The 23689-nt window shown below is 50.3% G+C and overlaps 3 protein-coding genes across 3 annotated transcripts in view; 1 reads left to right on the plus strand and 2 right to left on the minus strand.

The window, feature by feature from the left end:
* Window positions 1-3410: 3410 nt before the first annotated feature.
* LOC103193112 (kelch domain-containing protein 3) lies at window positions 3411-11487 on the minus strand. Its single transcript, XM_042780313.1, has 14 exons — window positions 11334-11487; window positions 10986-11162; window positions 10719-10834; window positions 10463-10534; window positions 10120-10333; window positions 9959-10045; window positions 9711-9819; window positions 9507-9580; window positions 5208-5355; window positions 5008-5074; window positions 4821-4925; window positions 4410-4484; window positions 4188-4305; window positions 3411-3547 (listed from the first exon to the last, which is right to left on the minus strand). Exons 1-14 carry the CDS (start codon window positions 11485-11487, stop codon window positions 3411-3413), a joined length of 1653 nt encoding a protein of 550 aa, XP_042636247.1.
* A 2506-nt stretch (window positions 11488-13993) lies between these two features.
* Window positions 13994-15483, plus strand: MEA1 (male-enhanced antigen 1). The gene is given in 5 exon segments (XM_042780315.1): window positions 13994-14108; window positions 14584-14591; window positions 14593-14865; window positions 14956-15058; window positions 15332-15483. Coding segments are annotated over 5 exon segments (651 nt in total).
* A 1152-nt stretch (window positions 15484-16635) lies between these two features.
* PPP2R5D (protein phosphatase 2 regulatory subunit B'delta) overlaps window positions 16636-23689 on the minus strand; it is a 31833-nt gene continuing 24779 nt past the window's right edge. The window contains exons 3-16 of the mRNA XM_007936228.2: window positions 20788-21028; window positions 20342-20541; window positions 20152-20262; window positions 19936-20028; window positions 19387-19517; window positions 19196-19255; window positions 18988-19096; window positions 18782-18835; window positions 18302-18472; window positions 18069-18196; window positions 17337-17438; window positions 17164-17236; window positions 16907-17023; window positions 16636-16773 (exon numbers count right to left, since the gene is read on the minus strand). Coding sequence (XP_007934419.1) covers window positions 16636-16773; window positions 16907-17023; window positions 17164-17236; window positions 17337-17438; window positions 18069-18196; window positions 18302-18472; window positions 18782-18835; window positions 18988-19096; window positions 19196-19255; window positions 19387-19517; window positions 19936-20028; window positions 20152-20262; window positions 20342-20541; window positions 20788-21028 — 1728 coding nt within the window. The remainder of the gene's footprint in view (window positions 16774-16906; window positions 17024-17163; window positions 17237-17336; window positions 17439-18068; window positions 18197-18301; window positions 18473-18781; window positions 18836-18987; window positions 19097-19195; window positions 19256-19386; window positions 19518-19935; window positions 20029-20151; window positions 20263-20341; window positions 20542-20787; window positions 21029-23689) is intronic.

The following is a 23689-nucleotide window of genomic DNA, read 5'->3' on the forward strand; positions in this document are numbered from 1 at the left end:
CAGGGGCAGGTGGAGCAGGGCCTTCCTACAGAAATAAAATGCAGGAGTTTGATCACATAGCCTGTATGTGTTTGGTGACTGCAGTGATCAGAGAAGTTGTGGTGGGGGTATTTTCCTGGCTGAGGGGGGGGAGCTCTCACTCTGAGACCATCTCTTGACATTCCACATCACTGTTAACATGAGGATGGTCAGGTGGGAAGAGGTAGAGGGAGTCAGGTGTGACTTCACCACCAGTCTCTAGGCAGGGGGATTGAGTGGACAGGGATAGACCCCCCCCCCAGCCCCTTCTTGGAGGGTATACCATCGAAGTGGTTTCACATGGCAGGCTGGAGCTGAGGCTCCATGCCTACCCCAGCCCCTCGCTGGCCAGCTTGTGACTTGGTCAGATTACCAAGCAGGAATTCATTTTGCTTGTTTGTAGAGTTGGGCTAGAGTCTTTGGGACTTTGACAAGTAATAGGAATAGCAGCATTTGAGAGGGTGAAGGCTTTGCTAACAGGAGTCCCTACCTCTCCCAGAGTGAGTGCAGTACACTGGAACCTCTGAGTAAAGCTGACACAAGGAAAGGAAAATGAACGTCAGTCACTGAAGGACAAATACCACATTATCCTACTTACTTGAAATATTTAGAACAGGCAAATGCATACAGACCAAAGTTTATTAGTGGTTACCAGGGGCAGGAGGGAGTGAAACTCACTATTTAGGAAGCATTAAGTTTCTGTTTATAGTGATGGCAAAATTTGGCAGCACATACAGGTGATGGTTGCACATCATGATTAATGTAATCAGTGTCACCAAATTGTGCATGTAAAAAATGCTGAATTGGCAAATGTTGAGTTACATAGGTTTTTACCACAAGTTCAAAAAAAGGCTTGCAGCTGCTCTAAGCACACAGCAGCTGTGTATTCTCCTGGGCAGTGTAGGAGCTGGGTTGCAAGCACGCCTGGGAGAACACCTGCTCTATTATTCCTTCCTCCCACAAGCTCCTCCACATTACCTCTTTCCCACTCCTTTGCCTCACCGTGTCTGGTCATCAGAGTTCTAACAAGAGGCATGTACTGCTGTTCTAGGGGAGGTCTACCCTGAGCTGCTATGATGGGCTCCCCCAGCCCCACCCACACAGGGGCAAGGCAGGGCAGACTAGGGGTCTAGCGCCCAAGTGGAGCTCTGTGTCTTGGCCAGGGCCATTAGGGGAGGGAAGACGTGACCTAGGCATCCCAAGTCCCTGGTTCCTGCAGCTGAGATTTGGCCTAGAGAATGCTGCAGAAGCGGGAAAAGGAGTAAAGAAGTCAGATGGTGAGGGGGCCGCAGAGGCCAGGAGGAGACTGGCTGCCAGCTAGGACTTCAAAGCTTGAGATTCAGAACAGGCTCTTAATGGAAAAAGGCCAGGGCCTGGGAGAGTCAGGGTGCCAAAGACAAAGCAACAAGACAGAGGACATAAGGCACCAGGTCAGGGAGCAGAAAGCACCTGTTTTGCAGTATGGTGGCCCAACATGCTGTTTGTTGGTGGCTCACAGCACACACTTGTTGGCCCCAGGGCACACTGGGGCTGCTGGTTTATCACCTGAATGCCTCTCCACCTTTGTGCCAGAAATCATGGTGGCTTTTATTGCCCCAGGCCATGATCTTACTCTTGAACTACTCTCAGGTGCTGAAGCCTTTTGCCCTTCTCTGGGCTTTCGTATTCTTTTTGAACCTATCCTTTCCCACCAGAAACCCAGAGGAGCCCCCTAAGGGATGCTCTAGCCGCCAGGCCAGCCTGCACTGCCTGTATGGGCAGAGCATGGGACTGTCTCTACTGCCACCCCAAGTTGTTGCTGCCCCCAAAGGCTCCAGCATGGGCTAAGTAGGAGGCCACCTGTCTTGGAACTCGCTGCATTGGCCCAAGCCCTCGTTCATTCTGCTCTATCACCCTGGCCCTTAATCCTCACCCCCAACTGGGGTGCTCCCTGCTCATCTGCAGTTAAGCCTCCAGCAGTTCTTTACGGAAAAGCACCCCAGCATTGGCCCCGACAGACTGCATGTTCTAGCCTGCAGGACCGCTCCCAGTCGTCGCCTGCCCTCTAGCAGTCTCGCCCCACCTCAAGTCTTGCCTTGCTTTGCCCACATCCAGGGGAGTAGTTCTAACTTCAGCCTCGGCCCACCCTCTCTCACCAGTGTCAGTAAAGACCTAAGCCATTCTCTGCTCTCAGAACTTTCCATCCCTGGAGAGCAAACACTTGGCTTCATTTCTAAGAGGACACGGGGGACAGAAGTTTGCTACCCTGACCCCTATGCAAGGCTCACAGGGACACTCTTCATGTCCCTACACCTTGGCTTGTCAAGACGAAATAGCCAAAAATTCTAAGGCACACATTGATCCTGTTCATATGGTAGAATCAAAATACACAAAAACAGAACTGGTTGCCTAGGGCAGGGGGGGAAAGGGGTTGGGTGGGAGAGAATAGAGTATGACTGCTAATGGATACAAGGTTTTTTAGGGTGATGAAAATGTTCCAAACTGACTGTGGTGATGGTTACACACAGCTCTCAATATACTAAAAAACACTTAATTGTACACTTTAAATGGGTGAATTTTATGGTATGTGAATTACATTTCAATAAAGCTATTACCAATTAAGTAAGTAAAAGCCTAAAGCCCAGAGTTTTTTCAGTGTCCACTCTGGGTCCTGCTTGAGAGGAGAAGTAATAGTTTAAAAGTATACAGAGGTCAACAGTGTCTTGTAACAGACTGAATTACCAGCTCAAAGGACTTACATGTCATACTGGGAATATGAATTCCAGTCCAAATGGTACAGGGGCCTGCTGTGGTTGCATACTACAGGCAATGTTTTGTCTCCACTCCCTATCTCCCCTTGTTTTCCTTTGTGGGATTGGTTTATCCTTTAAACAATGCTATCTTTTGGGGGCTCAGATTTAATTAGGAGGGTCTCTGATCTGGCTTCCTACTTTGTAGGAGCCTTGGGCTTTATTACTACTCCCACACATGACCCACTAAAACAGTAATTCTAAGCTACCCACGAGAAAAAGCAGAATAAAAAGATGAGTGACAAGGATGTTAAGACTGTTTACGAAGTAATTTTTGCATATAGTCCCAGCCCTGGGAGCCATTAGTAGACTCTGTGGCCTTACTGGCCCCTTCTGTACCAGAGTCATCAACTTAAGGCAAGGGTGGGAAGAGGACACGATGAACCAGTTCCAAGCAGAGGCAGTGTGGCACGGAAGGTGCCTAAGTGGTTTTTCCTGCCCAGCCCTCAGGGCAATCCAAGAACCCTCTAGTCCTCTCTGAGTCAACCTAGTTCAAGTGCAGCTGTGATCCTGCCCTCGGCCAGCAGAACAGGCCAAGCCCAAGGTTGTCCCCACAGATCTACGTCTCAGTGGGGCAGTGGTAGAGCTGAAAACAGTTCCCTACTACTCTTTGCTCAAGGGGAGATGTCGCCTGTCCTTGCCTGCATTTCGGCGCCTCTTTCGACTCAAGAAGCTCTCAAGCTTCTTGCTGCGTTTCAGCTCCTTGAACTTCTCAGCTAGGGCCAACTGACGCTGCTCGGCTAGAAAACAAGAAGAAAGAAAACTGGTGACCAAAAGAGGAAGCCTCCCACTCTTTCCCTTTGTCCACATCAGTAACTTTCAACCACAATGCTGGGAAACATGTGGAAGCAAGTAGACTTTTTCTATGATTTCAGGCCAGGGCTTCAATCCCATTCACTATGGTTGACCACCTTGCTGAGAATTTGCCTTCTAACCCCAGATACACTAAATCACTATCTACATTTTAATAAAATCTTTAAGAATCACCTGGGGATCTTATTAAAATGTAGATTCTGATTCAGTGTATCTGGGGTGGAAAGGCAAATTCTCAGCAGTGGGTCAAACCAGAAGGAACCAGTTGAAAGCCCTGTTCCAGTCTTACTTGACTCAACCAACTGTGACCTCCTATGTGCCAGGCCCTGCACATATGAGGGGTGGTACAGAGATAAAAGCAACAATCCCCTGCCTATAATCTAATTAGGGATATAAGACTAGTTACAAGTAACTCTTCCCTAGTATTTCTGCCTTCTTCCAAGTTACCATGGGATCCAGCCTGCATGCTTCCTTAGGGAGCTCACTTGAACCTCAACACAGTATTTTGCACTATGGTCACTCCACCCCAGCCCCTGTAACTAGCAGGCAATGGTGTGCCCCACTCACATTTTTTCAGGAAATACGGTCGATGACCCTGCTGGGCCTGAGCCCGCTGCTCACGCTTCAGGGCTAGGCGTAGCTCCTGCTGCTGCTTCCGATTCTTCTGTGCCGTTTCTTGCTGCTCCTGAGGAGGAAAGATGAGAGAAAATGAGATGGGTGAACAGGGGGGCTTATGAATCATCTCTTGGACAGCTCTCACCACCCACCTGCAGTCAGTTAAGCACTCACCATCCGCTGAAGCAGCAGCTGCAGTTTGTCATGCTCTTCCCCTGAACGATGCTTCTTCAATTGTTTTTTCACAATCTTCTCATCAGAAAATGAATGATAGTTAGCATTCTGTGAGTGTTGGTTGAAATTTGGTGCCAAGCTTTATTATAAGAGGTTCACATATGTTAACTCTAACACTGTAAGATAGGGTAATTATTCCTTTTGATGATTAGAAAACTGAAACATGGAGAGATTAACTTGCCAATGATCACAAAGCTAGTAAATTGATGCATCAAGGTTTAAACTTAAGAACTAAATTCAAGTGCTAAATACACCCACGTAACAGTGTTACCTGCTCCCCTCTGCCCAACTCTAGCCTGTGCCCTAGTTTCCCACTCCTAAAAACCTCCACAATCCATCCATGGTGCACACCTCCTTCTCTTTGGCTCGGATATCATTCAGAAACTGATATGTTTTGTCAAACACCTCGGGATTATATTCTCCTGATAGATCATCAAAGCGGGGGTCCCGGGCCACCTTTGGAGAGAAGCAAGGGAATATAAAACACAATCCTTCACTCTCCTTTCACTGAGAAACTGCTCCCTGTTTTTTTCTTTACCTTCTTACTGATGGGGACAACTTGACACAAAAATGGCACTCGGGCCTTGGCCGACATTTCCAGAGGCCTAGGGAGAAATTAAGACAGGTCAAGGAGATGCCAGTCTTGGTCACAGGCCTCCCACCTGCCACCCAAGAAAGCAGACACCTGCTCAAGGTGCCAGATACCCTCCAACTCCTAGGACAGGCCTTGTTCCTCACCTGTGCTTATCTGCAACACATGTATTCTGGACAGGTGGTCTAGAATCTTGCTTCTTAGTACTGTTTCCAGATACCAACTGTTTGTACTTCTTGGTCCCCACTTGGCTCTGCAATTCCAAAAGCTCCTCAAATGACATGTTGGATGTGCCTAGGGAAGAAGGGGTTGGGAGAGACATACAACTCAGCCTCTCCCACAGCTGCAGCCATCATCCCAACCCTATTTCTTAGGTAACTTTCAATAAACCCATTAAGCCAATTGTAAGTCCCAGGTGACACAGGTTGTAATGGTGTTAATACCAGACCCACTGGCATCGAATCGATTCCAACTTGGATTTCCAAGGCTGTAAATCTTTATGGGAGGAGACTGCCTCATCTTTCTTCCTCAGAGCAGCTAGTGGGGTTGAACCACCAACCTTTTGGCTAGCAGCCAAATGCCTTAACCACTACTGACACCCAGCTCAACTGCTACAGCTACCTGGGGCCTCATCTTGCTAAGGAAGATATAAGACTGCAGACGCACCAAGTCATAGTCCTCTCTTCTTTACCTCACGTTTCCCCACAAGGGCCTCAACCTCCCTCACTTAGTTATCATTGCCACTGTTCTGGTTCATACTCTTAGCATCTCTCATCTCAGTGTTCTAACTTCCTACCTGGTCTTCCATCTGCCAGTCTCACCCTCTTCCACCTGAGAACTCACTTACTGCAGTTGAGTTGATTCCATCTCACAATGACCCTGTAACACGGAGATCTGCCTCATATGGTTTCTAAGGCTGCTAAATTTTTACAGAAGCAGACTGTCGTATCTTTATCCCATGGAGCAGCTAGTGGGTTCAAAGTGCCAATCTCTCCATTGGCAGCAGAGTGCTTTAACCACTGTACTACCAGGGCTCCCTTCAGCCTGGACTGGCACCTAAAATGCAGATGTCATCACTCCCACCATGTTTCCAAACACTGTATTTGAATTAATGTCACTTCTTAACTCACAACTCCCAACAGCTTCCATCTCAAGAGCAAACCATAGACTTTACGACAGCCTGAAAGTTCCCATATGACCTGGTCCCCTGTAATATCTCCTCCTAATTTCCTCCTTGCTCCTCTCCAGTCTGCCGGCCTTCCGGCAGTTCCTGAGTGGGAAAGTATGCTTCTGCCTCAGTTCCCCTGCATTTGATGTTCCCTCTGCTTGGAACATGCCCCCCCAGATACAGGCATTGTTGGCTCACTCACCTCCTTCAAGCCTCTGTTCCAATACCACCTTCTCAGTGAGAAGCTCCCTGGCAATCCAATTTAAAATTTCAACCACTCTCCAGCTCTATTTTCCTTCAGTTTTATTAACTTTTAAAACTTACATACAATTCACAGCCTGTAAATTTCACCCTTGTAAAGTGTGCAATTCAGTGCTTCATCACCTTTTAATATAGTAATTTATTTGCTTTTTTTTCCCCCAATAATGCCCTTTCTAAAAAGCAAGCTCCAAGAGTGGCAAAAGTTTTTGACTGCTTTATCCACCTACTTTATCTCCAACCACTGGGCCAAAGGCTGAAAGTTTGCCTGCTTATAGTTGTTGTTATGTGCCGTGGAGTCAGACGACTCATAGCGACCCCTCCTTGGGTTTCCGAAGCTGTATCACTACGGAAGTAGATTGCCCAACCTTCCTTCCGAGAAGTGGCTGGTGGGTTTGTACCGCCAGCCTTCTGGTTAAGCAGTCAAGTGCCTTAGGCACTATGCTACATGGTAGAAACTCAATAAATCTTGGTGAAATTTGTCCAATACCAATTCACTCACCCTTCCCCAGCAACCCATGCTCTTTCCTGTTTTGCACTTGCCTTTTCTCCTCGCAGAAAATTCTCACTCGGCCTCCAAGTTACTCAGGTTGTCCTTTAAGGTAGCAACCGCTCCCGCTCCCACTGCCTTGGGGGCGCTCCCAAAATGTGCCTCTTTAGGAAAGCTTAGTCTAACCGTAACTGTCCGTTTGCAGGCTCGAAACCTTAAGACTATAAGAAAGGCCGGCGCCCGCCCCCCCTGCAGTTCCCCCTCCCTTGCGTGCCCGCCCCTTGCCCCAAGTTCTCAAGCCCTCACCCTTCCGCAGGTCGCCGATCGCGGCCCCGGACTCCAGGTCCCCGGTGTCCTGCCCGCCGCATCGGGCCCTGCTGGGAGATTGGGCTGCGACCCGCACTCGTGGGCTCGCTGTCGACATCTACTTTGTACCGCAGGGAAGACAAATGGCGCTACTTCCGCTCACGGTGGCCCAGGACCCGCCTCTTCCGGGACGTCCAGGTGGCCGTTTCAACAAGATTACGATGAACGGAAAACACGGAGAACAGGGCATCTCAGGAAGCGGGACTGGGAGAGACTAGGTAGGGCAGGAGGTCCGCCGCGGCGGTGTCCTAGGCCAGAGAGCCACTCCGGGGACAACGTTGCAGTCTTCTGCCGTGTCATGGGGCATTTGATTTTCCTAGGGCTCTTGGCTAAACTAGAACCTCAGGGGTGCCCCTTCTCAGCACCCTGTTACCATTGCAAATTCCTGACATTCCCATTGTAGCCCACAAAAACAGATCACACCTTTTGAGGTTTTAAATTAATTTTTATAAAATCTGAGCTGGCTGAACTTCTGGGTACAGCAACAGCTCCACCAAGGAAGGATGGGATAATCTGCTGGTCCCCACCTCCCTAGATGGGGGAGAGGAGGTTTCATGCCAACAGCTGCAACTCCTCTCAGCTCCCAGTCAATGCTCCAGGCTCAAGCAGGCAGAGAGGGCGGGAAGGGGAGTGAGGGGAAGCTCCTGAGGCTCAGACACTGCTTGCTTCTCCCTTCTCCCCATTCCATTCCCTTCCCTTCCCAGCAGGGCCTGGCTGGCCTAGGGCAGAGCAGAAGCCCAGGAGCAGTTGGAGGGGTGTGAATGGGACAAAGCACCAAGGGGATGGGGCCTTTGGCCCAAAGTGGGAGGGACCTAGCCTCTCCCAACACAGCTCCCCACTGAGTTCACAGCACAGAAAACACCTCTAGTCCAACAACTCCACATGGAGGTATATGGAGTCTGGGGTCCAAAGGGGCAGGCAGGTGAGACAGGCAGGGGGAGTGAAGATGACAGCAGGCTCAGGAGGGGAGGCCACAGAAACTTCCTCCTACCCATGGGAGGAGACGATGGGGCGACTGATATTGCTGTTGGTGGTCATGGCATTCAGCTCCCACCTGGAAGGCCAATAGTGACAGGCAGAAAGAACAAGAGAAGGGGGAGCTCCCACCTCTAAGCCCAGAACTGCTTCCTCTAAACACACTGGTGCTATCAACATCCTAAAGCTCAGCCACCACAGCCACCTCCTCCTTAGAGCCCTACTAGGCTTAACAATCAGACCCCACCCACCACCAAATCCAATACCACCCACTCCCCCACTTCCAAGTCCATATGGATTTCCTGTTTGTTTCTATATATCCTTGCGTCCAAGCACCTGGGGAAAAGCAGGAGTACATATCTCAACAAACATCCCAACCTACCTTTCCTGTTCTGTTCAGGTCCAACCTGGCAGCCTCTCCACCTCACCCCACCAAGAATTTCCTTTTTCACTCTCAACCCCCATCCTTTTAAGGCCCTGCCTCAGATCCCTTACCCTTCCTAAGGCCTTCCCAACCTATCTTAAATTAATCCCTCTCTTTTTAACAAATTTCGTTCTGCAAATATTTACCGAGTACGTCCTCTTTCCCAGGAACCACATTCAGCATCTCAGTATGAAGCCACCACAGCCCTGAACTGTGTCTGTGAACACTCTATGTTAAGGTTACTTTAGGTTTTATGTGTTATTTGGTATGATTTGGTAGGTTATTTGTTTGGGTCCCATGTAAATGAATGGTAACTGCTTTATGCCACTTCAGCTTACAAAGGTTTCATAGGAACATTCAACTTTCAGATAGTGGGGAAACTTGTAATTTATCAGCAGGCGGTTTAATTACATGATGGGTTTAACTTCATTTCCTTCCATCTCATTGCCCATAAGCATACTATACCTCCAGCAGAACAAAAACTGAGACCAAGCTAACCAGGTCATACCTGTGCTGCCTCACTTATCCTAAACCAGTCCCTCCTTCCCAACCACATGCTATACCTGATGTCATGGGGCAAACAGGACTGGTCCAGGTTATACTGAATCACGGCCAGTTTGCACAGGGTCTTCAGACTAGGACCTTTAAGAGGGGAAAGGGGGAATGGAAGATGGTCAAAGCCAGGAAAGGGCCCAGTCTTGGGTGTCACTGCCTTAAGAGAGGAACCCCAATGACAGGAGCACTTTGGGAATAAGCATACTTACTAAAATCCAAAATGTGTAAGTCAGAATGATCTATGAGGTCAAACTCATCTCCCAGGCCTTCCTCAGGAGATGGACTGTAGGGATCAAGAGAGAGCTGAAGGAAGAAGACACTACCCACGAAATCCTCTTGCTCAAATACCTATCACCCTCATGTTGGTTGCAGATACAGGCCCTTTCCTGAGCCCTCCCCTCTCTTCTCCTAACCTGGTACCCCCAAAGAGGACAATCTTATCACCAACAATACAGCAGCACTGGCGCCGGCGGGGACACGGCCCCTTCCCCTTCGGTTCTATCTTCTTCCAGGTAAAGGACACTAAAGAGAAGAGGAGGCTCAGTATCTACCTAGTCCAGTTATCCTTTTTACCTTCTTTACCCCTCACCTGTATCAGGATTATTCTTTCTCTCCCACCTCATCTGCTCCTTGTTCCTCCCCTAAAGGTGGTGCTCCTTACCAGGGTTAAACTTCCAGAGGTCATGGAAATGCCGGTTCAGTCTTGCATTATAGCCACCAAAGATGTAGAGCTCCCCATTGTAACCAACTGGAGGAGAGAAACAAGGGGGTGAGGACAATGGGTAGAAAGGGGGACTCAGCAGAGAGATGACAGACACTCACAGGCTGAGTGGCTCCGGCGCCCCTCAGGCAGCACTGGGGTGGGTGGGCAGTCCAGCCAGGCCTCGGTCCGGGTGTCAAAGACGCGGATGCGGTTGCAGTAAATTTCATTGTTGGAATGGAATGGCCCAAAGCGGTCAGCACGTCCCCCAAAGACATACATGTGACTGCCCAGCATGGTGGCTGAATGGAAGTCCCTCCAACGTGCAGGGTTGCCCTGGATAAGAGCAGAGCAAGAAGGCAGGAAGGGGTCAGCAGGATGTTAGGAGGGGATCTGCTTAATTTGAGCTTCCTGTGATTTCTTCAATTGAGGGAAGGGGTCTGGGAGAAAGAAAAAAGGACAGACCTTTGTACCGATAAGAGTCCATATCATGGTGTTGGTATCCAGCTTGTGAATGTCATTAGAAAAACAGTCCGCCTGAATGGGGATAAGGAAGAAGAGAAGTGAAAGGAGGAATAAAAGAAGGGACCAATGGTTACTTCCTGGCCTCTGTTCCACCCTTCAAAACCCACAAATAAGCCAAAGCCTCCCATTCCAATCATCAATTCCCTTTCCTCTTTCTCATTCCCACCCTAAAACTCTACTTTCTTCCCAAACCTACCAGCTGCTCGTAGCCTCCAAAAATGTACATGGTCTTGCCCAAGACACAAGCTGAATGTCCATCCCGGGCCCCGGGAACTGTTCCTGATACTCGAGGTGTAGACCACTTGTGAGTATCTGAGGAGATGAGAAGATGGCCCAGGTAAGCAACCTCCAACATGTCCTCCTAAATTCTGGGGTACCCTATTCCCCAGCCTTCCCCCAGCCCACACTTTTCCCAGCCCGAGACACCGTTCGGCAGAACACAGCCTCTCAAGATCATACTCACTGACGTCAAAGGCATAGAGCACATTGCAGGCCCCTTCGGTGTCATTCCGCCCGCCCCAAAGGAAGACTGTGTCGTCGATGAGGACAGTTGAGTGTCCATACCGCATGTAGGGTACCACGGGAGCCTGTCCGCGGGTGGCAGGCCTCACTGGTGGCAGCTTTGTCCAACGCAACGATACTGTGGGCACAGCTTTGCTCAGCCCTGAGAACTTCCAGGCTGTCCACTTTTTCCCAAACCAGATATTTGTTCCTCCATCCCCCTGGCCACAGGGACCAATACTAAAACTCATTCAGCCACCAGCTGCCTCCCTTCTGTGAGTGCCCAGGAGTGGCCCTGCCAATGGCTTACCTGCATTAAAAATGTGCACATCAATCTGACGCAGTGTCTCATAATCTTCACCAGAGCAGTAACCCCCGAAGGAGTAGACCCGGTGCCCAACAGCCACTGCCGCATGGTTCACCCTGCGGGGCCCGCCCTCCAGGTGCACTGTCCACCGTAACATCCCCTGGGCCACTGGTTACAGCAACATGGCCCCCCGGCACGGCCTGCTGCCTCTGCTATCTACACACAAGTCAGAGACATGGGCTCCTAAGGCAATGCCTCTGCCCTACTCACCATGACTCTGCATAGGACCAACCCCTGCCTCCAAGTGTCACACTGTGACCCTCCCACACCAACCCTTTGCAGGGACACCAGTTACCACCCAGGTGGCTGACTTTGCTCCAGGGGAGTTGTGGAGGTCAGGCAGCTAGCCTTAGCCCTGGTGTTCTCCAACAACAAGGGGTGGGGCCACTCTGACCTGATTGTTGGCCAGCTCAGAATCTGCTGATCCCTGGACTCAGCATGGTGGCCCCTTACCCAGAGGGCTCCACCCTGTTTTGGGCCTGGTGTGAGCTCCAAGCCCCCTTCCCAAGCCAGGTGCCTTTTCTTGCCTCTTTAGCTCCGTTCCACTTACTGCCACCTCTCTAAGAATCTCTGTGCTCTTTAAAGTGGGGAAAGGGATCTCAAAATACTCAGAGCTATTAATAGCCCAGCCAACCCCAGACAGCATGAAAGCTGGCATGAGTGCTTCTAAGCATTAAAGCTTTCAGGCTTTTAGAGTGAACAGTCCCCCTACCCAGGATGGGGCGGGACTGACCCAGGTCGGGGACCTCCACATTACTACAGTTGGTTAGCCCCTCAAGGTGAGCTCCGGTCAAGCTGAGCTGTTGTCATCGGGGTCACGCAGGGCCCCCCACAGGCATGAAGAGTTCCTTTAACAGCTGTGCCTGGTGTGCTGCCAAGACTAGGAACTTAAGCCAGAAAGGTATGTGTCTGCTGGGGATTAGTGGGGTGAGAAGAAGGGCTTCTCTTCTCCTGCCTCTTCCCCAGACCTGTTATTGTGGTGGTAGAGTACAAACTGTTTCCAGCAGCTCTTCTCTCACTTGGGTTCCTGAAAGGGGGATGGGGTGCACTGGAAAGGAGAAGAGAAGCAAAATGTCCTTGGCCAAGACAAGAATGAGACCCAGAATGAAAGGTCATGGTCTCTCAAAGACAACCTGCCAACCTAATAATAATGGATACATTTGAGGGCTCTGTCAGGCAACTCCTCCTGCAACTTGGCACTGCCCTTGCTGGGAGGCACCTGCTGGGTTTGGGTAGATCATCTGCTCCCTGTTCAAGAAGTCCTGGAAGCGAGAAGAGCCAGCAGAACACCAGACACAGAGAAAGCTCCAATAAGGGAGGCCTCTTGCAGGACAGAGAGGCTGCCTTCAGCTAGCTTGCCAGCCCAAACCACCCAACCTCCCCCAACCCCTCACCCCATGCTTTAAATAGCCACTCAGCCCAACATGAAATAGGCCCAGTAGAAAGCTACTCCCACCTTCAATGCAAAATATTTTGGATCTAGGCTGGAGGGGACAGACAGGAGGTTCAAAACCTTAAGAATGGGAGAAACTAACCTTCTCTCATAGCTTCTACTTCCCACTGCAACATAAAGAATTTACAGGGGAAGAGATAAACAATTCCAAAGATGGAGAAAGAAAAGATGACTTAAGCTCACGGAAAACAAGCCCAAGGGTCTCATGGCCTCCTCTTAACTCTGGTTCTTCCCCTTCCTCCATCACTGCCACATTCTCAAACTCTTTGGATTTCGTTCATATACCTACCCTCCTCCCTGGTCTCCTGCAACCTTCACTCCCCAGTTCTGTCCCTTCTTGATCTTCTGAGAGCTTTACAATTTAATTTTCCCCTTTCCTCTTCTCCCACCATTCCAAGCTCCACCCCACAATCCTTGTGTTTTTCCTTCTCCAATCACAGAAAAAACAATACCATTCATTTGCCCCTTCTGGCCAGGGTTATTCCTCCCTGAATCTGAAACCATCCTTGTCTGGTTTCTACCATCCCAGCTTCCCCTCCCCCACAACGCCAGAGCCCCTTTTTCCATTATGCTCTGCTTCTTGGTTCTCCTCATAACCTAGTCTTGCTTGCAATTCCCTTCAGTGCCTCCTGCAAGTCACCAGGTCTCTCCCACTTCTTTCCCCACTATCCTTCCCAGCTCTTCTCCTTCATTAACACTCCTTTCCCATCATCCCCCCCACAGTTCCCTCCCCACCCCCAACCTAACTACACTCAGACCCCTCCCCCATCATTCAGCTCTAGCCAAGGGCGTCCCAGCCCTCCCAATTCTTCCTGATCCCTCAACCCATCCTGGGCTACCTGCCAGGCCGGGCCGGGGCGGGGCCGCGGGTCTCGCGCTGCCTGCAGCCTAGAACCCGTTGCGCCCCAACCGACGCCTCGGTGCCCAACGAAATAAACACATCCAGGCTCTGTCCTTCCGGCGGGCAGCTGTGTGCGCGCGTGCAGTCGGAGATAAAATGCCTTCTTGGGACTTGTAGTCCACAGGTTTCCGGAGGGACGGGTAGAGCAAAAGACTGGGCAGAAGCTGGAAGAAAGATTCTGCACATGTAGATCAGTGTCAAGGCCGTAGGAGTCACTGGGTAACGTAGTCCTTTGTTTTCCGAGCAGGAATGACAGCGGCTGAGCAAAAGGCAAACTGTTGGCCCCTGCTCGCGTCAATCATGAGCATGGGGCAGGGCTGGAGGACTTTGTGCCCCAGCACGTCCTGTCTGGCCGGAAGTGAAGGTGCGGATTCCACCGCCGGCTCTGAGCGGGTGAGGCTCGCGGAGACAACATCACCAAGACTCCGTGGGATCGGGTGGTAGACCCCGCAGCTGTAGCCATTTGAGGGGAGCCCCTGGGTGCTGAAGGGAGTCTGTCAGGCGGTAGAGAAGTGCTCGTAGGAGAGGGAAGAAGGGGGCGGGGACGCACTTATTTAGGGGAGTCTGTCGACCTGATCGATGGGCTGGGAGGAGTGTCTTTGAGGAGGTGGTGGGGACTTAGGCTGTTTATTTAGGAATTGCTGGAGCGAGGCTGCCTTAAGAGATGGGTGGCCAAGGGGGGACGGGGGAGCGCAGAAGGTGAGGTGGAGGATTAAGAGCCGAAATTTGGGGGGCATTAACATTTAATGCATTCAGGAGGAGACCGTAAGGAGATGGCGAGTGGCTGAAGGTGGGCTGTTATATTCGACTCCTGTTTCCCTGCCTTCTTGTTCTTGCAGCGCCTGCCCCGGATGGCAGCAGTAGTTCTAGGGGGAGACACCATGGGCCCAGAGCGTATCTTCCCCAACCAGACTGAGGAACTGGGGCCGCACGTGGGCCCCACAGAAGGCACTGGGGATTGGAGCAGTGAGGAGCAGGAGGAAGAGCAGGAGGAAGCCGGGGCAGGCCCAACTGGTTACTCTTACCAGCCCCTGAACCAAGATCCTGAACAAGAGGAAGTGGAATTGGCACCTGTCGGGGATGGAGAAGATGTAGTTGCTGACATCCAGGAACGGATCCAGGTATGGTGGGGGAGGAAATGTACCTGAGCAGGTGAGGTTGGGAGCCCTTGAAGGCCTGGTCTGGGAACTGCCTTCTCTCTGGCTCTGCAGGCCCTGGGGCTGCATTTGCCAGACCCTCCATTAGAAAGTGAAGATGAAGAAGAGGAGGGAGCCACAGCATTGAGCAGCCACAGCTCTATTCCCATGGACCCAGGTGAAAGACACCGTTTCAATCTGGAATAATTATGGAGGAAAGGGACTGGCTCTCAGAGGAAGACTCTGTTCTAAAGAGTTTATAACCAAAGATTTTGCAGACCTCAGCATCCAGGCAAAATGCTATTTTACTAGACTTCAAAAAAGGGCAGGTTTGCCTAGAAATAAGATGAATTTGGTGGCCAGCTCAAGGGTTCTGGGTGGATTCCAGGTGTGGGGAAGAGAGCTGCTTCACTGTTTCTATTCTCTAACTTGTTTCTTGGCTTGATTTCAGAACACGTTGAGCTGGTGAAAAGGACAATGGCTGGAATAAGCCTGCCTGCGCCAGGGGTTCCTGCCTGGGCACAGGAGATCTCAGATGCTCAGTGGGAAGATGTGGTACAGAAGGCCCTCCAAGCCCGGCAGGCATCACCAGCCTGGAAGTGACAACGCTGAGAGCTGCCTCATCACCCTGTATTCCAGACCAGAAGCAGCACAAAACTGAACACAGCCCTGGTTTTAATATCCATCTCCATCTTTCCCACCTCTCTTTCCACATCAAGGCAAATCAGACTTCTTCTCAGAGACCCACTTTATTCTGTACATATGGGGACATCGGCTCAAACCCAACCCACCTTAGCATGTATCGCTCTGTGGAGAATAAAGCACCCTATGTACACAGCCAAAAGGCGCACTGCCTGTGCCCTGGAACCCAGGTCCAGCCCTCCTCAGCCCCTTGACTTGCCAAGGTGCCTGAAAGGGACAAGTGAGGGCCTGCCCAGCATCAGCACAAACGAGGAAATAAATAGAGCCATGCTTGGGGCACTGCTCCCTGTTTCCCTCTTGCTTTTTTCCAAGAGCACTGGACAGCAGTCAGCCCCAGGGTGGTCCCGTCCATGTCTATGCTCCTGGGGCTGCTGCTCACCAAAAAGGGGGAAAGGGCAGGGAGTTTGTTCATTACCAACCCCCTTGGTCCATCTGGGGCCCTGTGTTCATCACCTATTGTCCACAGCCTGTATTTTTCTGACTTCCCCATACTCTTTGTTTCTATCAGGCAGGGGGGAAAGAGGAAATAGTACATCCCTGTCAGCCTGCACACTGCTGGGGCCGAGGGCTTAGTTGTGCTATTGGGGCTGGGTGCTCCTCCAGCTACTCTCTCCAGGAGCCAATGGGGCTTGACGTAACTTTGGTGAGAATTTCCTGCTACTCCCTACATACCTCTGCAGGGAAGGACAGACACCTGGGAGCTCAGATGAGGGTGAAGGGAAGAGAGGGGCTATGTATTCCTGTGTGTTTCCAAGAGCAGCTTTAGGTAGCTGTGGGTGAGGAGCAGGAGGGGGCCAGGCATCCCCAGGTTGTCTGAGCATCTGAGAGCTCAACCTGTCGGCACTAGCCACAGGGAGACATGAACACATTTTAGGGGAGAGGAGGGAATACCATGTGGGTTTCCCTGCTTCAGGTGCCTGCATCCTTCACCCTAGAGTAGATAGAGAGGCACTGCCTTGCCCCAAGTCAGCCAGTGGGGAGCAGAGGGTGGAGGGCTGGGGCAGCTTTCCAGGGCTAAGTGGGCTGTGGCCCTGTGGTGGGAAGGTGAGGGGGTCAGAGAGCCTCCTGGCTGGCAGTTAGGAACTCTTCCGCCCGCTTGTGTGCCTCCAGTGCCTTGATGGTGTACACATCCTGGGGCAGCTCTGACTTCCGCCGAAGCAGCACTTTCTCCTTCTTGATGTCTTTCAGCATCTAGAGAGAAGGTGAGAAATAAGACCAAGCACCAACTAATGCTATTTCCCTTTATTCTTTGGCGCCGCTGCTCCTGACTCCTCTCCCTGCTAGAGCTGTATTTCATTTTGGCCCCACCCCCACGCTCTCCCACCTGCACGGCCTCTGTCTCCACCGTCCTCTTCAGAAGCTGGATGTCCTCTGCTGTAGGGGTCTCTGTCTCCATCGAGTATACGGGGGGCAGTGGTGGAGGAGCTCGGAACATGGGATACTGAGAGGGAGAGGAGGCAGGGACAGGTAGGGAGACTCCCTTTAGAGGTTTGTGTGACCATTTACCTCATGTTCCTCCTCAAACAAACCCCCAGCCCAAGATGGTCCGCTCAGTTCAAGGCTGTGGCTGGGAAACTTCACCTGGGGATTAAGCCGGGCCAACTCCTCGATCTTTTGCCACATCTCTTCTCTCTCCTTCATTCGGAACCGGCCCCTGAGGAAGCAGGACCAAGAGCAAAGGTAGGGTTGGGGTAGAGACGCAAAGGGAGCTGGGCACAGAAGATGAACCTCCCAGGAGAGATGGAGATACTGACTTTTGCTTCTCTGCCTTGTATTGCTGTGTGCAGTCATCAAAAAGCTTCTGATTCATCTCCATGAACAGTTTAAGGGCATTGTAGATCAGTCCATGGATTGTTCTGCCACCAGGAAGAAAAAGATGAGGCACAGGTGGCCAGAGCCTGCCCTCAGCCAGGACCCCAATTGCTATCTCCTAGGAGGCATCTCTGCTAAAAGCATTCTCTTTTACCCCTCCTATCTCACTAACCTCTGGATGGCATGCACTCATGTTTGTAGCCACGTCAAATTACTTATGATTTGAGATTAGCATTTCAGGGCTTTTACAAATACTGGTCCACCTGTCCATACCCCCACCCGCACCCCCAGTGCTCCAAGGCATAGGTCCTTCCCACCACTTCCCACTCTAACCCACTCTAATGGGCTCCCAGCAAGGTGATGGACTGCGTGAGCTTGCTTTTAGCAGGGAAACATTTTTACAGCTCAGGAAACTTTACATATACCCTCTAAAGGAATGGCATCATGTCACAGCATGGAATTACGTCTCCAGAGCTATGACATGGCCAACAGAATATCTGACTTCAACAAGTGGGGTAACGCATGGGCAAAAGATGCCTCCAGGGTCCTATCAGCATGCAGTGGCACCAGCTCCACTTGCTGAGTGACCACGTTATAGCCCTGGCTCTTTATTCCACACCCTTAAAGGTTCTGAAACCCGGCTCCCACCTCCCAGCTCCAGCCCAGCTCCCTACTTATTCCAGTGGCTCTTAGAGTTCCTGTAGAGTGCAGGAAACATGATGGGGAGGACACGGGCAGCATTGTCACTTATCAGGCTCATGATGTACTCATTGTTCCAGTAATAGAGGGCGCGCTCTGCCACCTGATGAGAAGAGGTGGGACTCAGTAGGGGCATTGCTAGCTTCTCTGAAGACACTCTCAGTTTCTGGGAGGCAGGGCCTGGGATAGGCTGAGTCTTAAGTCTCACCTGGAAATGGGGGCTAGAGACACACTTGGCAAGCTGGCGGAACAGGGGCTCCATCACTTTGCTGAACTCTGAAGGCTCAATGACATCCAGAATCTCCTCCAACTCATTCAGGAACATCACCTCCTTGGGGCTATGGGTCTTGGGCCAGAACTTGAGAAGTCCCACAATCACCTGTAAGGAGAGGAGGACATGGGGATAAGATTCTCAGTACCTGCTCTGTCCTCCAAGAAGCCGTCCTGACCTCTCCCCAGCCCTTGTGGGCACAGCTTGGGGTGGCCTCAGCTGCCTGCCTGTGTTTCTCTGGCTTGGATCTGTTTCCTGTGTATATATGAGTTCCACTTCTTCAGAGATGAAAGCATGTCACCTGTCAGGCCACATCCCTCCTGAATGCCTATTTATAGCATTGCTCAATAGGTACAGACTGACAAGTGATGCCTGTGACAGTAAGAGGTGGACCCTGGGGCATGGGAGGGGAATTACCGGCTCTGTCAGACTGCTCTCCTTCTCCAGGAATTGTACCACGCAGTATGCCAACTACAAAAGGTTGAGGAGGAAAAGAGGTGAGGTGCAGGTCCCAAAGGTCTCAAAGAGGTCAGTCACAGAAATAAGACCCCAGCCACTCCCTTCCCTTCCTCCTCTTTTCCCTGCTACCTGAGTCAGGCATCATCAGGAGGAAAGTGGCTCACCTGGGGATGGTAAACACTCAGGGACTTGACCTTGTGAAGGGGAAGCAGGACACGGATAAGGAACATCTTGTGCTCTTCCTTAAGGGGCAGGGCAAAGCCATTGATGATGCTGGGAGTTGAGGGAGGTTTGTTAGGACCCAAGGGCTCAAGCTCAGTGCACTGGTCCTCCCAAGCTTTTCAGGCACCTGTCCCCCATTCCACCTCTTACCTGCCCAGGATCTCTAGGAGCTCGGCAATCCCATTGTGATGCTCCGTCTCATAGATGAACCTAAGGGGACAGAAGGGTTCCTCTGGTGTCCCTCCAGCACTGTGCTGGCTGCAGAGTTCCCCCTAGATCCCTCCTCCCACCCAGCCTGAGGGAGGCTTGCTTTGTTCCTAAGCCTGGGCTCCTAACCTCACCTGTAGAAGATGTGATTAATCTGCCTGCGGATATAAGCCCGGAGGCCCAAAAATTTTCCATAGATGCGATGCAGGATGGTCTTGAGGAAATCCCGCTCTCGAGGATCCTCACTGTCAAAGAGGTCCAGGAGCTGGGAGGGAGGGGAAGCAGTGAGTGAGGCAGGAGCCTGGGAAAGCTGGGGTGGGGGTGGCAGGGTCCTAACTAGAAGATGCCTAGGGGTTGTCTGGGGAGGAGCTGTGGGGCGAGTCTCTGTGAAGCAGCGTGATTGTACCCATATGACATCTAAGTATACATGTTTACATAGCCGGGTAAGTGGGGAGAGGTACTATGTTGCTTTTTTGTTCCTCCATTTTTTATGTAAGCTTCTTAAGAGCACAAAGTCAGTCTTTTTAACCCCCATAATCTCCCCATATGCAACAAGGCTGAAACCCTATATGCTCAGCATAAGGAGAAAGAGCAGCTGGCACGGGGGGCGGGGAGGGTGAGGAAGGCGTGAGGCTGGAGTTCATGATGGAAGGAGAGGGGAGGGGCAGGATTGAGGAACTCACAGCAAGGACAAACTTCTGGTCAATATACTTCTTGGCTATGTTTGGCTGGAAATCAGGAGACTCAAGGAAACGTAAGAAAAACTCGTACACGAGCTGTGGGAGGAAAAGAAGCATCTGCTTAGAGGGATTCCCCAGGATTGGGTGATGCCCCTTTGCTGCAGGTCTGAGTGTCCCCCTTTCCTGTAGCCAGAACCAGACTGCTCCTTGCCCCGGTACCTGGAGATGGGGCCAGGCTGCCTCCAGGGTGGGTTCATCTTCCTCTGGATCAAACTCAGCCCCCGTGGGATTCGATGAAGGTGGCAGCGTCCGGAAGAGGTTCACTGAAAACTGAGGGGTAAGGCCCATGTTAGAGCTCCAGTGGGCTTCTCCAGAGTGCCCTATCCCTGCTTCCTTTCAGCTTTCTCACCATGGTGACAGCTTCGGGGTAAATGGCCTCAGTGACAACGTCACGGCTGTGGGTGATGTACTCCACCATCTCGTTGAGTCCTGCTCGTTTCACCTCCTTGAACTTGAGGTCACTGAGTGGGTCTGACACAAAGTCAAAGAGGACGCAGCACTGGCGTAGCTTCTGGATAAAAAGCTCCTCCCGCTCCTGGGTTGGCGAATCTGAAGAGGGGTGGGGGTAAGCAACAGTCAGGTTCTCCTCCCCAGCCCTTGACTATGATGCCCTACTGACCTACAGGGCTTTCCCTCAGCGCACCCTCTCACTGTCCTGTTCCCATGGGAACCCCTAGCCCCAGTGGAACCACCTCTCACATTCTCTAGAATTCCTTTCCCCCTAAAATACCCCACTACAACACCCAATGTCTCTCAGTCCCAGTGTACCAGCCTCCTTGCCTGCCCCCTACGTACCTTTCAGAGCAGGAAGCTTCTGCAGCTCCCGGTTCTTACTGAGGTTGAAGCGGGAGGAGCTCTGCCGTCGCTCCTTCTTGACAATCTGGGGCCCCCCTGAGTACTTGATTTTGCTGAGCTGTGTAGGGGGCGGTGTGCTGTTGCTGGGACGCTTGTTGGATGACGGTGGCTGGGACTGGGATTGTGGCTGGGACTGAGGCTGGGACTGTGGCTGGGGTTGTGGCTGTGGCTGTGGCTGGGCCTGGTAAAACAAGTCATTTATTGAAGTCCATTCCTAAGATACTCCTTCCCACCCTGGACCTGGGGCACTACCCATCATCCTCCAGGCAGCTGATGCCTATCTAGGCCTAGGCAGGTAGCAGCTGTCTCCTGCCTTGAAGGAGCTACAACCAGTGTCACACAGATGACTACAGGCTGTATCCGGAGAAAGGAGTGGTTAGAAGTCACATGTCTCAAAGTGATGTCCACTGCCTGTGCATCAAGAATCTTTACAATGTCCGTTCTCAGTTCAAGAATACACAAAACTAACTGATGGGGTTAGGAGCTCTGGTAGCGTAGTGCCTAAGGCATTGACTGCTAACCACAAGGCTGGCGGTTCAAACCCACCAGCCACTTCTCGGAAGGAAGGTTGGACAATCTACTTCCATAGTGACACTGCCTCAGAAACCCAAGCAGGGGTCGCTATGAGTCAGGTCCGACTCGATGGCACATAACAACAACTGATGGTGACAGAAACCAGAAAAGAGGTTATCCTGCTGGGGCAGGGAGTGTGGGGATACGGATATTGTCTAAGGCTGAGAAGGAACATGAGGAACCTTCAGAATAATGGAAACATCCTGTATCTTGACTGCATCTGGAAGGTGGTTACATGGCCTACACATATATAAAGATTCACTGAGCAGTACATCAAAGATAACATTAACTGCTTGGCTGCTAACCAAAAGGTTCGCATTTCAAACTGACCCAGTGTCAATTTGACAATAACAACCCACTTAACTGTGTGTGATATTCTTCAATTAAAAGTTAAGAAAAAATAATTCATTCCCTAAAAAAAAAATAATAATTCATTCCCATGTCTCAGCAATTTAGTAACTAGAAATTTAGCCTAAGAAAAATGTTATATATATAAAAAGCTTTGTGTGCAAGGATTTTTCAGACTTACTAATAACAGAACAAAAAATTAAATTAATGGAATATCATGGAATTAAAATTAGGTTTGTATAAACTATGTAATAAATGTAATCATACATGGTTCAGCTGTAAAAAATAGATCCACACAGTAATTTATGCAAAATTGGTGGTTAAGTATTTTGGAAGCAAGGGTACAAGAGAGCTGTGGCCTCAGTTTTCCATAGGAAATATCTAAATCTCAAATATTAAAAAGGGAAAAAAAAAAAGCAGTGAAGAAAATATTACTTAGAAATAAAGAAGTCAACCTCAGAGGAAAGAGCTGAGAGTTGAAAGTAGTTGCCATAGAGACGGGATGGGGCTCAGCTTGCTCTTTTCCTGACAAGCCTAATAATACTGTGTGACTTTCTGAACTATGCACACATTATTACTTTGATAAAAGTGCAAAAACAAACAAACAAAAAACGGTAACGATTATGGGTGACAGTTGTACAACATGATTAATGTAATTGTTATCACTGAATTGTATACTTATTGTGTCTGTGACATTCTTCAGTTAAAAGGTCAAGAAAAAAATCATTCCCATGTCTTAGCCAATGGTGAATTGGTACATGCTTCAAAATATAGAGGTATTTTTACAATTTTTTTTTTTAAGTTTTTATTCCAGATTAACCAACAAACAAAAAACCCTAAACCTACATAATGAAAGAAAATTGCTTCCTATGCTAGGTCAAATAAAGGCAATACAAAACCATCTATGTAAAATGAGCTCAACCACAATGAAACACATATACAGAACCAAAAACAAGGTAAAGAAAAGGGCAAGAGGAAGTCCATCGTTATGTTAAAAACTATCTCTGGTAGCAATTAGCAGAATTACAAATGATTTTTTTTTGGACTACTACAAGCTGAGACTGCTTTTATAATGAAAGAAATACAACCAATTTTTAAAGCGACCCCTTTACTTCCTCCCAGATACAGGTGCAGAGCCCCACAAAGCCCAATTTCAGAAGCCTAAACGCAGGTATGTGCAGGCATGTCCACCCACAGGTGCTGCTGGATGGCCCAGGCTGGGAGAAGAGAGAGGCGGAGCCACGGACAGTCCTTGCCCCCAACCAGAGACCGGAAGTAAGACCAGAGGAGCCAGGCTGTGTGATATCTCCTCCTTGAACCTACCATCCCCACATCCTCCCCGGGCCTCCATGCCAAACTCAGATTTATCTTGTTGGTAAGTGTCTTCGAGTTTATTTTTGACTCATAGCGACCCCACAAGACAGAGCAGAACCACCCCATAGGGTTTTCTAGGCTGCAATCTTTATGGGAGCAGATTGCCAGGGCTTTCTCCTGTGGAGCCACTGGGTGAGTTCAAACTGCCAACCTTTTGGTTTCCAGCTGAATGTTTCACCAAGCTCTTAACTGTTGTGCCACCAGGGCTCCTCACACTTATCTTACTCCTACCATAAGAATGGGAGAATTTGAGCTCCCCTTGGATGGGGGGAAAAGAGCTCTGGTGGCACAGTGCCTAAGACATTTGACTGCTAACCAGAAGATTGGTAGTTCAAACCCATCAGCCACTCTGTGGAAGGAAGATGATGCAAGCCACAATCTACTTCCGTAAAGATTTACCACCCTGGAAATCCAATGGTGGTCACTATGAGTCAGAATCGACTCAATGGCAGTAGGTTTGGTTTAGGATGGGGGGAAGGGAGGAAGACAGAGATTTTACCCTTTGGATACACTGATTTTATATTTATATTTATATATATATATATAT

This window comes from Orycteropus afer, unplaced genomic scaffold (assembly GCF_000298275.1).
Source record: "Orycteropus afer afer isolate SDZICR_OR568_19922 unplaced genomic scaffold, OryAfe1.0 scaffold00034, whole genome shotgun sequence".
NCBI lineage: Eukaryota > Metazoa > Chordata > Mammalia > Tubulidentata > Orycteropodidae > Orycteropus > Orycteropus afer.